The sequence below is a fragment of the Oncorhynchus clarkii genome, chromosome 2 (assembly GCF_045791955.1).
Source record: "Oncorhynchus clarkii lewisi isolate Uvic-CL-2024 chromosome 2, UVic_Ocla_1.0, whole genome shotgun sequence".
In the NCBI taxonomy this organism is placed as follows: domain Eukaryota; kingdom Metazoa; phylum Chordata; class Actinopteri; order Salmoniformes; family Salmonidae; genus Oncorhynchus; species Oncorhynchus clarkii.
Window position 1 is genome coordinate 21,068,391 of NC_092148.1, and position 14,924 is coordinate 21,083,314.

The 14,924-nt window shown below is 43.7% G+C and overlaps 1 protein-coding gene across 1 annotated transcript in view; it reads right to left on the reverse strand.

The window, feature by feature from the left end:
* Window positions 1–14,924, reverse strand: part of LOC139424150 (zinc finger protein ZFPM2-like) — a 143,327-nt gene that overhangs the window by 91,722 nt on the left and 36,681 nt on the right. The window contains exon 3 of the mRNA XM_071175843.1: window positions 4,285–4,383. Coding sequence (XP_071031944.1) covers window positions 4,285–4,383 — 99 coding nt within the window. The remainder of the gene's footprint in view (window positions 1–4,284; window positions 4,384–14,924) is intronic.

Consider the following 14,924-nt stretch of genomic DNA (forward strand, 5'->3'; position numbering starts at 1 on the left):
TTCCAGCACCCCTTCCTTCCTCCCTCCTTCCTTACCACATCCTCAATTAATGGACTTCAGAGTCAGAATAAAAAATGCACTGTTGCCGTGCAGAACTTGTCAGGTGCCAGAAGAACTCTCATTAACAGTGTGTGTGTGTGTGTGTGTTCAGGATGGAGTCTTCTGAGGCGTGATGACAAGGGTCTGTATAGGAAGTGTGCTGCCCCAGCCTGCGGACTGGGGACGTCTCACAGTTACCTCATAGTGTGCTATAATTATGTAGCCACAAACATGAAGGTATACTGGGGGAATTCATAGCTTTTTGTATGTCCCATTTGGACAACAAACCTACCACACTGCATCAGCTGTATTACACTGTATCGGCAAAAAGTTTGCCCTAACACATTCAGGTCATTATCGTCTGGAGTATACCAATGTAGGATCTTCATTTGACGCACAGCAGGAAATGCAAACTTGTAGTCTATTCGAGGTATAAAAAGGCTTCTAAAGTTTATAATTTCCACTTTAATATGTCAGACTTGATTTGACCATAAAAAAAAAATGTATCAACCCCTGCAAAAATGTCCAATAATTATAATCCACATAATAATTCACATTTCATGTTGCGGCAGGATTATTTTCCTGCTGTAGCAAACTGTCTCACAATAAGACCCGACATCTGTCAACCCTAATCTGTTTGTTTTGGTGGTCATTCTGACTCACAACAAAGAGGGCCAACGGTCCCTCTGTCCGTTCCTCCGTCCTCAAATATTTGTGACTCTGTGTTTCACAATGATATAAATAGCAGCACAGCGATGGCAAACATTTGCAGAGGCACCTGCCATGGTATCGTGGCCATCTGCTCTACAAATTCTCCTCGCTTGACATATGTGCATAAAACCTGAAACGTTATTGTTTTCATGTGGACCAGTAGGCGGGAACATCGCCATCGGCACACACTCAAAGGTGGGCTGGAGTAAAAACTGTGAGACTACTGGAGTCTTCATCTGAGGACAGACATGTTTTGCCGTGCAGCTTTTGATGACTTGATGAAGGGGATGGAGGCCGGCGGGAGATGAAGGGGGTGGGTGGATAGGGGAGGGCTCTGTTCCTGTCTGACCGTCTCGGAGGGCCACTCCTTCAGCTGACCCCAACCTGTCCGACCGTGGCTCATGCCCAGCTGGCACAGAGAGAGGGGTAACTGGACAGGGCTGTGCCTGTTCAGGACCAGTCAAGCAGAAAGAATTATGGGCAAGGTGATCATCACTTCCGCTCACTTGCTTGTGTTTGGTGCTCTCCTCAATTCTCCTTCCCTGCCCCCATTTCCTTCACAAACCTTCTCACCCAGCTGCTGGTGCAATCTTGGATGCATTATCTTCAAGTAAGACTGTTTGTCAGATGTATCTTACTTAGTGCAAATAGAGGCAGCGTGTTGTTTAGTTTATTTGAACAGTAAAATGACATGGTATCATGCTAACATGAGATGGAAGATTACATTATGTTTACAGATATACATCACAGTGTCTGCTTAATCAGCCATGTAAGCCTAAGCTAACAACTGCATTCCTACAAACGTAGTGAGAATGTATTACTCTGTACAGTATCGAGACAAAACCACACGAGAAGCAATGAGAGAGAGCCTCCTGTGAAGCTAACTGAGTTTCCATGTCTTTTCACGGGGGTGTGGCTCATAAGAGCAGACCAGTAGATTAGAATGTACAGAAGTTCATTAGAAGCTAACGCTAGCTAAAACCCACCACTCTCATTTAGCCTTGAGGAACAGCGACAGATCTGTATCGGAGACAAAGTAGTCCATGGAAATGAGTGAAGAATAGCAGTACTTCACAGTCAGGTTTATCTCCCGTTATAGTACATGGATTTCAAATATCCATGACGCCAAATGAACATGAAACAGCAGATCTCTGTGTTGATAGCTTCAGGGATGACATGGTTATATTGAGAACTCCCTGGGTGTTCTCTGTTCTATGAGAGAAGGCAGAACACCCGTCAGATTAATGAGTCACATGGTTCTACTGTCATACTATACAGGAAGGAACACTGGGAAACTAGTAGTTCCAATGGCTGTGGGTTAGCATGGAGCTGGAAACACCAATGTTGTGGGTTCGATTCCTACATGGATAAAAGAGTCTACTTAACAACTATATTACAACACTCGATATGTGTTCATCCTAACACGGTACATAAAGATGAAAAGATCAATTAGAGAATGTACTGTTAGCTGCTCTAGTCATTTTATCAACAGAGGACAATGTCCAGGATGGTTGAATAGGAGCACCAAAGACAGGTGAGGATGATCAGAGCCACCTAACAAAAAAAGAACGCCCCCTTTATTTATGTAACAGCCATTATAGCCATTCAGACACACACATTCAGAGTGATTCAAAATGATCCGGTGCTGATCTTTATCGCACCTGCTTAAACTTAAGCCAAGAAATAACAAAGAGTTTGAATGCTACCACTATCTGAACATTTACAAAGAGATTACAGCGTAGACAGTCTCAAACTAAATACATTTGCTTTTAATCGCTTTGAACAGGAAGCCATGTAATTTCAAAATGTTCGTATCTGATTGTCTGATTTCCCTCTTTATTCAAATTATAACATGCCCATCTGACTTTTCCAACACAATGGGAAAAATTAAAAAGGGAAATGACCTTTCATGGCAGGCGTGATGGGATAGTGAATGGCATTATTATGCTCAAACTCTTGCCCACTGCCCACAAAGACAACAGAGGGAGTGCCAGCCACATCCGGCTCTGAAACTATGTCTCTCTCTTGGACTAGTAGATCATAAAGGATCTTAAGAAATACTAATGAGACTACCTGGAACTGAGATGGAGTGTACCTTATCCTAACAAAATTATACTCATTATGTAGATAGTGTAGTAATGATGATATACTAACATATATGAGTTTGGGTCCTTGGGGCTTTGACCAGGTAGATAGATACATGCCTGTATGTTGGAGTGGTTCGTGAGACAATAGTGCTATCTCATCTGAAGTCATGTTTCTGGAGTTAGAGTTTGAAAGAAACTACTGAACACCCCTAAACCCCAGTCGGTCCAGCAGTCGGTGTTCTGTTATGAGCCTGTAATTCTCAATATTCTGAGGGCTAAGGACAGAGAGAGAGAGAGAAAGAGAGATGTCCAGAGAGCGAGAGAGAGAGACATAGAGAGATTGGTGTATAATTACAGCCAGTCAGAGCTCCCATCCCATCCTATCTCCCTTTCAAAGACAGCAGTATTTTTAAGCTCAGCGTTTTCCCCCGGCCCAAAGGGCCTTCTCTTCGTCATGTGATGCCTGCTGTCTTTTTGTCATGGTGGCCCCCATAGTTGAGCGCTGACCCCCTCAGCCCTGTCTCCTGACTGATCACAGTGATGTTTTATTACTGTCAGCCCAGCCTCTCTAATCTTTAACCAGCAATACTCATTTCCTTCTCCAGATTTAAATGCAAATGTAAAATGTAATGATAAATGCATTATCTGATAGGGGCCGATAACACTGATTCACTGTCAGTATAAAATACACACCGCAGGGGGCTTCAGCACCAGCACAACTTGTCCAAATCACACTTCTATAAACGGATGTACCTGCTGCAATAGGTCATACGCATTAGAAGGGAATCATATTTTGTGTGTTCAGCAATGTGGATGTAATGCCCTCAACAGTAATTGCTGTGTTGCTATCTTGTTCGATGTATTATCCATCACTTTGATGAAGTGACTTTTAAGACGAACAAAAAAACAAGATACAACCATTTTTTTGCGAAGAACAGCAAGGGGAATCTGCATGGTAAAATGAGATGTTCAAAGAGAAAATAAATATAGTAAATTTTTTCATTCTAAGCTTTCTTTCGGGGTTTCATTCTATGTTCAAGCACATATACCATAAGATTAACAGCAAAGCAATTTCATCCACCCATTCAACACTGGTAAGTTAACTTACTATTCAATGGTGATAATATACTCATTCAGCTCACCACATCCCTTTCCCCAGTTTTTCATCTATTGTTATTAGGAAGCACATTTTATCCCAACTTCAGAGACTTTTGTGGCTTGCATCTCACGTGCCTTGCTCTTTCCCTTTCTGGTAGATTTGAAAGCACTCATCCTACGAGGTGCATTCCATTCCCAGCAGGCAAAATATGTCATTAGATGTCATAAAAAAAAGTCACTTCCTGGTTGAGATGCGGCTTTCTGGTTGAGGGATGTCAGATAACTGCCGGACAACCAGATGACAACCACCAGAGAGAGAGAGAGAGAGAGAGAAATTACATAAACTTACTTGGTCCATCCCAATCCTCTGGTCCTATAGCTGGGTGTCTGGACTCACTCTGCCCATCCATGTCTGACTCCCCTGCTTCTCCACCGCCATCTTCTTCACCTGTAGACAGACGGGGACATGGGACACACAGATTGGTCATGTTGAGTGACATCACTCACAGTTAAATCATATTGTTGCCAAACCACGTTTGATCGAGGAGCACCCATATAATACAGTTGATACAACTGTTATACGTGCCATCAGAAAGTGTTCATACCTCTTGACTTATTCCACATTTTGTTGTGTTACAGCCTGAACTCAAAATGCATTAAAAATGATTTTTTTCTACACATAATACACACAATACCCTATAATGACAAAGTGAAAACATGTTTTTAGAAATGTTTGCAAATGTATTAATAATGAAATACAGAAATATCTTATTAACATACTGTAAGTATTCACACTCCAAAGTCAATGCATGTTAGAATCACCTTTGGCAGCGATTACAGCTGTGAGTCTTTATGGGTAAGTCTCTAAGAGCTTTGCACACCTGGATTGTACAATAGTTGCTCATTATTCTTAAAAGAATGATTCAAGCTCTGTCAAGTTGGTTGTTGATCATTGCTAGACAGCCATTCTTGCCATAGATTTTCACGCTGATTTTAGTCAAAACCATAACTACTATAGGCCACTCAGGAACATTCACAGTCTTCTTGGTAAGCAACTCCAGTGTATATTTGGTCTTGTGTTTTAGGTTATTGTCCTGCTGAAAGGTGAATTTGTCTCCCAGTGTCTGATGGAAAGCAGACTGAACCAGGTTTTCCTCTAGGATTTTGCCTGGGCTTAGCTCTATTCCATGTCTTTTTATCCTAAAACCTCCCTGGTCTTTGTAGGTGACTAGTGCTGAACGATTAGTTATTTTTGAGGTCGATTCGGTTTCGGTTTGATTATTCAAAAACAATCACGATTTTCAATTTAGTTTTCAATATAATTTTTTTTACATTAAATGCACTATGCATTAAAGGGGTTGAATGCTGTAACAACACACAATAAAACAATTAATACAAGTCGTATGATGGTAGAGACTGACCATTACTGCTTATCATTTATTAAAATTACTTTACTTGAATATTAGATTTCAGTTGTTGTGTATATTACATTTAATTTATTTGACGACTTTATTATTTAATTCCAAGTCATCTCATTTCGATAGAGCTGCTGCCTATGCTGCCTGCCAAAACATTACACTTTGTTTTCAGGACATAAAGTTAATTTCTTTACCAATTTATTTTGCAGTTTTACTTTAGTGCCTTATTGCTTTAGTGCCCTATGCATGTTTTGGAATATATTTTTTATTCTGTACAGGCTTCCTTCTTTCACACTGTTATTTACATTAGTATAGTAGAGTAACTATAATGTTGTTCATCCATCCTTCCTATCACAGCCTTAAAACTCTGTAACTGTTTTAAAAAGTCACCATTGGCCTCATAGTGAAATCCCTGAGCGGTATCCTTCCTCTCCGGAAACTGTATCTTTGTAGTGACTGGGTGTATTGATACACCATCCAAAGTGTAATTAATAACTTCACCATGCTCAAAGGGATATTCAATGTCTGCTTTTTATTTTATTTTTACCTACCTACAAATATGTGCCCTTCTTGCGAGACATTGGAAAACCTCCCTGGTCTTTGTGGTTGAATCTGTGGTTGAAATTCACTGCTCAACTGAGGGACCTTACAGATAATTGTATATGTGGGGTAAAGAGATGAGGTAGTCATTCAAAACTCATGTTAAACAATATTATTGCACACAGAGTGAGTCCATGCAACTTATTATGTGACTTGTTAAGCACATTTTTACTCCTGAACTTATTTAAGCTTGCCAAAACAAAGGGGTTGAATACTTACTGATTCAAGACATTTCAGCTTTTAATTTTGAATTAATTGATCAAAATGTCTAAAAACATCATTTGAGTTTGGCATTAAGGGATATTGCGTGTAGGCTGGTGACAAAAACTCTCAATTGAATAAATATTACATTCAGGTTGTAATACAACAAAATGTGGAAAAAGTAAAGGAGTGTGAATACTTTTTGATGGTACTGTAACTAATGTTAAACATCTAGGGCTCAAAACAGGAAACAAATGGTTATGTTAGCCATATATACAATGTTCTTAACATTAAGCAGTATCACCTATGCAGCTTTGAATACATTGTTTTATTGTTACTATGTATGTCCAGTACAGTGCATTGAATTCCAAGAAGTATCAAGTGTGTGTAACTGTGGGACCAGTGGCTGGTGCAGCTGCAACACTTTTACCTAGAGTTCCTATGAGTTACCATACAGGAGGAAGCCCATGTGTAGCAGGAAGGAAGGAGGAGCAAGAACTTTGGGAGAGCAAGAAAAAGAGAGGGAGAGAGAGAGGAAGGTGGCTATTTATTACTGTTTGATCTATTGTGGAGGAGGGAGAATGTGTGTTCTGGGATGCAGAACAGCAGATTTACAGTCTCAGGGCTGAGGCTCAGAAAGAGAGAGAGAGAGAGCTAGACGGGGAGAGAGACAGAGAGAGAGAGAGAGAGAGAGAGAGAGAGAGAGAGAGAAAGAGAGAGAGAGAGAGGGGAGAGAGGGGGGAGGGAGAGGACATACCCAGGGATATTTGGCTATCTATCTCTAACCTGTAAAGTGCTTAAATACCTTGTAAAACATAGAGTACTTTACAGCACTACACAGCCACAGCAACCACCGTGATGGGAATACGGCTTACCACGTTCCCAGATTTTCCTTGAAAACCTCTTCTGTTTTGCATGTCCAAGTCCACTATACAGACACAGATAATTAAGTCGTTCCCTAAATCCAATACATGCAATGTGGCTAAAAACACTAGCACTGTGTCGGGGTGACTGTTGGATAAGAGCGTCTGCTAAATGATTAGAATCTAAAAAAAATTATGTCCCCAGCCCTGTCTACAGTCTCTGAGCTGTACTGCTGGTGGTAGGCTTGTCCTTAGTGGAGGGGACACTTAGTTCTATCTGGTCACATCATCTTTTCCGTTGCTTCGATGTGTTAAACCTACAGAGTACGTCCAAGGGCGTTGATGGGTTATTATTAGACTTCGTTGAAGGAAGCAGAGGGATGGATTTAGTCAGACCTTTTAGAAGTAAAGGTACTATGATTACAACTACTACTGGCTCTGGCTAAAAGTAGTGTACTATAAGGTAAATAGAGTGTCATATCGGACACGTCTATACAGTCCAGAATAAGGCCTTAACATTGTGTCCATCCTGGGTTCATCTTCAGATCAACCAACACTCACTACGCTTGTTTGGCTTTCTACACACATGGCTCACTTCAAAGAAGGCAGCAAACACTGCCAAAAGGATAGAAGCTTCCTGCCTCTCTGTGTGAGAGAGAAAAAAAAGTCAGAGTGAAGGAAGTCTGCAGCACTGTCCTACTAACAGTAACATGAGGTCACAGTGACCCAGTTTAGCTTATGCAAGTGTCTGCTTGGGATGGCGAAATTCTCCCCCTTTCCTTCCTTCCCAGTAGGTATTATCACTCTCTGAATCCGCATCGCTATTTACTGTTGGGGGCCTGGAGTACAGTTAGCTGGAGACGCTCTTTAGCATACTGGGGATCACTAGGCGTTATGACGAGGATAACAAAGGGCGAATATCAACAGTTCCTTTCAGTGGAGCGAGTTTAAAGAAGCCGGGTGAGATAACATTAAAGGCAGTACCTTGATCTCAGGCGAACATGTTAAGCCCTGCAACGAAACGTATTGGAAGTGTTTAATTACAGCTCAGGAAATGAAGCTACAAGATGATTCCTTAATTAAGCAGTGATTACGGATTTTCTGCTGCCTTCTATCTAGCCACCGTTTGCAATACATTTTAAACACAATCGCCCAGGCAACCTCATAGAGATGAACAATGTCACAGGCAAGCACTGGGCTTGATGAAGTTTCCTCTCTAGCGAATGTCGCACGGGAAACCAGCGAGGAGGAACATGTTGTAGCAGTATGCAGGCTACAGTATGATAAAGATACAGGGATACATACAGCCTCTTCGTGATTTCAATGTGCATGAGCTATCTCAAAACCTTTTTGCCATACGAACAGACTATTAAAGCATTCTGTTTCATTCAGAGGGGGCTGTGTTTGATATCACTGCTTTCTTGCCGTGTTATCAAAGGATACAGATTGTCAATGATCTACATTATAGTCTATGTCACAATAACCTACCTCTGGCTAAAATCCCTTTCCTTGTTTAATCAAATGAAGACATTTAGGAGTGAATGAGAAAAATAATGTATCTGAGAGTGAGGATGGAGAAAGGTGGAGGGAAGAGTATGGGGTAGGGTAGGGTAGCATGGGGTAGGGTAGGGTAGCATGGGGTAGGGTGCATGGGGTAGGGTAGGATGGGGTAGGTTAGCATGGGGTAGGGTAGGGTGGCATGGGGTAGGGTAGCATGGGGTAGGGTGCATGGGGTAGGGTAGGATGGGGTAGGGTAGCATGGGGTATGGTAGGGTGGGGGAGCATGAGGTAGGGGAGGGGAGAATTGGGGTAAGGTGGGGGAACATGGGGTAGGGTGGGGAGGCATTGGGCAGGGTAGGGTGGCATGGGGTAGGGTAGGGAGCATGGTGTAGGGTAGAGGAGCATGGGGTAGGGTTGGGAGCATGGGGTAGGGTAGGAGAGCATGGGGTAGGGTCAGGAAGCATGGGGTAGGATGGGGTAGGGTAGATGAAAATGGGGTAGGGTAGGGGAGCATGAGAGCATGGGTAGGGTAGGGAACCATGGGGTAGGGTGTGGGGAGCATGGGGTAGGGTAGGGGTGCATGGGGTAGGGTAGGGGAGCATTGGGTAGGATAGGGTAGCATATGGGGTAAGGTGGGGGAGCATTGGGGTAGGGTAGGGAAACATGGGGTAGGGTAGGGGAGCATGGGGTAGGGTAGGGATGCATGGGGTAGGGTAGGGAAGCATGGGGTAGGGTAGGGGAGCATGGGGTAGGGTAGGGGAGCATGGGGTAGGGTGGGAGTGCATTGGTAGGGTAGGGGAGCATGGGGTAGGGTCAGGATGCATGGGGTAGGATGGGGTAGGGTAGGGAACCATGGGGTAGGGTGTGGGGAGCATGGGGTAGGGTGGGGAAGCATTGGGGTAGGGTGGGGAAACATGGGGCAGGGGAGCATGGGGTAGGGATGCATGGGGTAGGGTAGGGGAGCATGGGGTAGGGTAGGGATGCATGGGGTAGGGTAGGGGAGCATGGGGTAGGGTAGGGATGCATGGGGTAGGGTAGGATGCATGGGGTAGGGTAGGGATGCATGGGGTAGGGTGGGAGTGCATTGGTAGGTTAGGGGTGCATGGGGTAGGGTGGGAGAGCAAGGGTAGGGTAGGGAAGCATGGGGTAGGGTAGGGGAGCATTGGGTAGGGTAGGAGAGCATTGGGTAGGGTGGGAGAGCATGGGTAGGGTAGGGGAGCATGGGGTAGGGTGGGAGTGCATTGGTAGGGTAGGGGTGCATGGGGTAGGGTGGGAGAGCATGGGTAGGGTAGGGGAGCATGGGGTAGGGTGGGATGCACATTGTATGTTAGGGCAGAGTTTGCGGGCATGTGTCAGTGAGCTGTTAGAATCAGGCCTCCCTATCGCTGCTTCATCAAAGGACAGCCTCTCCAGCCAAATCACAGTCACACACAGTCGGGTGCCACACATCCAGGTCAATAAGCTTATAGGCGATTTACACAAACAACTCCTCCAGCAAGGTAGGAACAAAGTCATATTGGCTTTTTCTCTCCCTTTTAGCATTGTCTTTGCCAAGGAAGCCCTTGAAAATGTCAATCTGGTTCGCATGCGACTTTAAGGAGCTCAGAGCCGCCTAATCTGACCAGCCAGCCAACAGACAGGTTGCTACTCCCTCTACAAGGTCTTATTGTAGCATAGAGAATGATGATGTTGAAATGGTGTCAGTAAAGCAAATGGTTACTGTATGTTTAAACCACCATAGGATGCGTTAGGTTAAGGTTAGGATTTAGGGTTGGGTTTGACCATAGATCTACGTTAGTCTCAAGGTTGTCATGATAACCAAACTGCTATCATGATCACATCGCTTTCTAATGAAGATAAACTAGCTAAATCTAGTCAAAGGCAAAAGACAGAAGGTCATTCGTGTTTAAAGGAGGTTGTTGATACAGTAAATACCGTGTCGTGATCAGCCATTCCAAAAAGACACTGTCTCCACCAAAGTCAAGCATAGCTGTAAGACGTCTGTCTCTGCTCTCAGAAGAACCATTACAGAGAATACATCATACATCTCCCAGAGATACGGGCAAACCCCCCACCAACACTATGCAGTGGAGCTCTCCAATGGAGGGAGCTTATTAGTGAATAAGCCTTGCCACTGTCTCTTTAACTGCCAATAAATTCCCATCATTACAGAATCTGGCAGTTTTCCTGGGCGTCTGCGCCGGGTTTTATCTCCCTCTCTCTCCAGTCTGGGAGCATGTAGATCTGGCCCCGTTAGATTGTCATACTTAACAAACATTCATGATTCATTTCCTCCACTGAGTCAAATGGGGCTAAAGGGATGTCTCGATTCATCTTATCGCGCCACAAATTAGCATTTCCCATATTCCTCAGCATCAACTGTGCATTAAAATTCCACATTTACCATTCCAGGCACTGGGCTGGCAGCTGTGGCAAAATAAAACTGAGAATGGAGGAGATGTTCTGTTGGTGGATCCTGATATTTCTGAATGGGACAAAGAGTGGCACATGAATTCTGTTTGCTGCTATATGTCTCTGACTGACTATGATTCAGATTAGCCATTGAAAGGTCAAATTGAGGGTCAATGTGATTTTGTATTTACCACAATGAATATCCTACCTGATTTTCAGGTCCCCTTGAACTGTGAGAAAGTAAACTGTGTATGACTGCATTGTAATGCCATAATTTGGATCTATTAACGGTGATTGGAAGATAAATGCAATTGTCTCATTTAAGTCATATGGTCACTCACTGTATGCACTTTACTACCATCAGAATCACATGTGGTCAATAAAAATCTATGTACATTAAAGCTGCTTTTCGTCATCAGTAAATAGGTGAATCACACACACACACACACACACACACACACACACACACACACACACACACACACACACACACACACACACACACACACACACACACACACACACACACACACACACACATACACATACACATACACACATACACATTCACACACACACACAGAGCAGCTTGTGCCAGCACCGTGTTAAACTTCACATCCCCCATCCCCTTCCCACTCATATTTCCACAACAATAAAGAGGGGTACAAGAACAAGGTGAAATTTCACAATTTCAGTAAAAAAGATGCCTCTCGGTAAATAAAACGGCATCCTTCTCACAATTATGGCTCTGGGTGTGACAACAGAGTATAAATCCTGCCTCTGCGTTCAGTTCACTAGCAGGTGGACCGTGCACAGGAAGTTGTTTGAGGATAGATTCTTTAAACTCCAAGGTTGTTTCTGCAGGGGTGTGGAAGGTGGGGGTGTGTGTGGTGGAGGGGTGTGGCTTGTCCAGAATGCTCATGGATAGAACCCCTCTCTCTAACTGAATGTTGGTTCACATGCTCTCCTCCCACAGAGCTTCCCCGTTCTATTCTATTCTAGTTCTATTCTAGCTACTTCATTTCACACCAATGTATGCCGTTTCAGAGCCATTATGATGTTTGGTGTCACTGACAGACAAGAGCCTCTCTATCATTTCATGGTAGATGAGTAGGCATGGGTAGAACTGAAGAGTGACACTCTCCAAATAGTTGAAGGTGTCCACAAAGTGGAACGCTTACACAGTTTGCAGAAACACAGATTACATAAATGACATTCTGAATAAGAATGTGTATAAGGGACAGGGATTCTGGGAAAGAAATAGACTCATTCTTTGTTAAAACATTGGACGACGCAACAACAGCAAAAATGTATGACGCCTGCTGCCAAACAGACACGACAGCTGACTTAATAAGACTCAAGTGTCCCAAGCAGCTGTCAAAAGACAAGGTGACGACATAGTATGGTGTGTCGGCGTATCTTCACTACACACCACATATAGAACCAGCAAACGTCCCCCTCGCAAAACAGGTTTCTGAGCTCAACGGTCTTTTCCTGGTTATAAGACGTAAACAAAAGGTCATCAATAACAGGTGCAGGACAGGAACAGAAGAATGCACAGGATCCAGAGTCAACCAACCACGGCCCTATGAATTGTGTGAAGAGTCTCAGTCACGACCAAGTCAAGTCCCGCTGGGGCGTCAAGGTGCTCCCACCAGTTATCTGAAGGAGGCCCTGCCTTTTCTGCAAGGGTAAGGCAGATGGGTACGACTCTGGTGCCATTCAACTTCTTGACCTTTGCGCCTTTAAGCGGCTTTGCTACTTCACCGCACTCCGATCAAAGTTAATAAGTGCTTCATATGTTAATGAAAATTGGTCCTCCTCTTTGTGTTCCCACAGCTTTTTAATACCTATTATAGGCTCCAACTTTTAATGGAGGTTTTAGGTCCCTGTGACAAGCCCATTTCGCAGAGTGACTACACAGATACAAGGCTAAGCTAAGACCACAAAGTCCCACAGTGTGGCTCAGTGGAGAAACCTTCCTTCACAGGGGAGACCGTATTCTCCGAGAGGGAGGAGAGGAGGAAGAGAAGGAAGAGAAGATAAAGGCCATGGGGATGAGTGGCTGCTTTAAAACCTACGTTCAACTCCGCACCGGACTAATTACACCACGGCCATCACATTTTAGAGGGTTTAGTTAATCAAGGGGCCCTTTTTCCCTCCTATAGTCGAGGAATAACACACTTAAACCGTTTAATGCTGTTCCAGGATTGCGTCTTGTTTCATTCGCAGGCACTTTCAACATAAGTGGGGTAAATTTAAGCCACTCAGACACAGGTTTAAATGAGGTTTAAAGAGATCTCACTGAGCAATGGAACATGGCTGGAAAATGGCTATACCTGATGATTGAGCAGAATTTGCAACGACAAAAGAAAAGAAAGTTGGATAGGACATCACTTGGGTTTTAAGAGGAAGTGGGACACTTAGCTAAGCTCAGATAGTGAAAGTAAAGCATCTGACTGGTAAAGCTTGTACATGACAAGGGAAAGATTATTTAAGTATCTCCAAAACAAACCGTTGGCACTTCGGACAACTCTTAGTCCTACTTCATTCCAAAACATCAGAAAGTGAAAGGAGATTTGAGGCACATACACACTCATACTTGGTCTTATCCAAGACAATGGAGCTATCAAATGGCTTCTCCAGGGCTCTTTGAAGACTGGTACAATCACATTTTAAGAAATGTTCATATTCCTTGGGCTACTTTCACATACAGTAAGTACTGTAGTGTTCAATTTATCCTAGAGCTAATGGGTCTGGGAATCACAATCTATTCAGTGGTTCTCCTATTGCAGTGTAGAACTCTCACAATATACAGTTATATCAGAGGCATAGGGAAGGAGGTGTTGCTGTTAAATCAAATTTTGGAACGTTTTCAAAATATATATATTTTTACCTTTTTTTTAAGAACAAAGGGGCACTGTTATTGATATGATTATTGAGGGCATAGCCTATGCAAAGCACGAAAATATTTCTTTTTTTAAGACGTTTTCAAATCCTAAAAGTTTAGAGGTGTGAAAAATAAAGAATAATTCAAAACATTTCTTGTTGAAGGAAAAGGAGGCGTGAGACATTCAAAGTATTGGTTCTTCATTAAAAAGCAAATGTATGGCATTCATGAGCCAGTAATTCTGGGGACACCTGGGGTACTAAAACCCAAGAACTGGGGGTATGGGGGAGGTCTGTGTGTGTGTGTGTGTGTGTGTGTGTGTGTGTGTGTGTGTGTGTGTGTGTGTGTGTGTGCGTGTGTGTGTGTGGGGTGGGGGGGGGGGGGGGGGGGGGGCATGTATGCACCTCTGTGTATGTGTGTGACAGCTCTGTCATCTTCACACTGTATCCTGGAGCAGGTTGTAATTTAACTCCTGTGATGGCAGGGTGTGACCAATATGAAACTAAAATAAAGCTGTAATCTAATTGAATTGGAGTTCAAAGAGAAGTTGGTGGGTTTGACTGCGTTAGGCGTTTTGTGGCTGATAGCTACCAGCAGTAGCAGGTGTGAGCTGGGAGTGTTCAGACTGTTCAGAGTACTGTACTGGTTCAAAGGTAGGGAAGTGACACGCTAGCTCACTATTCTCCAGTGGGCATGGAGGGCCTCGATAGGAGCATCACAGAGCCACAGAGATAGAGAGACAGAGAGAGAGCTACAGAGAGGGAGAGAGACAGAGACAGAGATACAGAGAGGGAGAGAGACAGAGATACATAGAGGGGGAGAGAGATACAGAGATACAGAGAGGGAGAGAGACAGAGACATAGATACATAGAGGGGGATAGAGAGACAGAGAGACAGAGAGGGAGAGAGACAGAGAGAGAGCTACAGAGAGGGAGAGAGACAGAGACAGAGATATATAGAGGCGGAGAGAGAGACAGAGATACAGAGAGGGAGAGAGACAGAGACAGAGATACAGAGAGGGAGAGAGACAGAGACAGAGATATATAGAGGCGGAGAGAGAGACAGAGATACAGAGAGGGAGAGAGGGAGAGACAAAGAGATACAT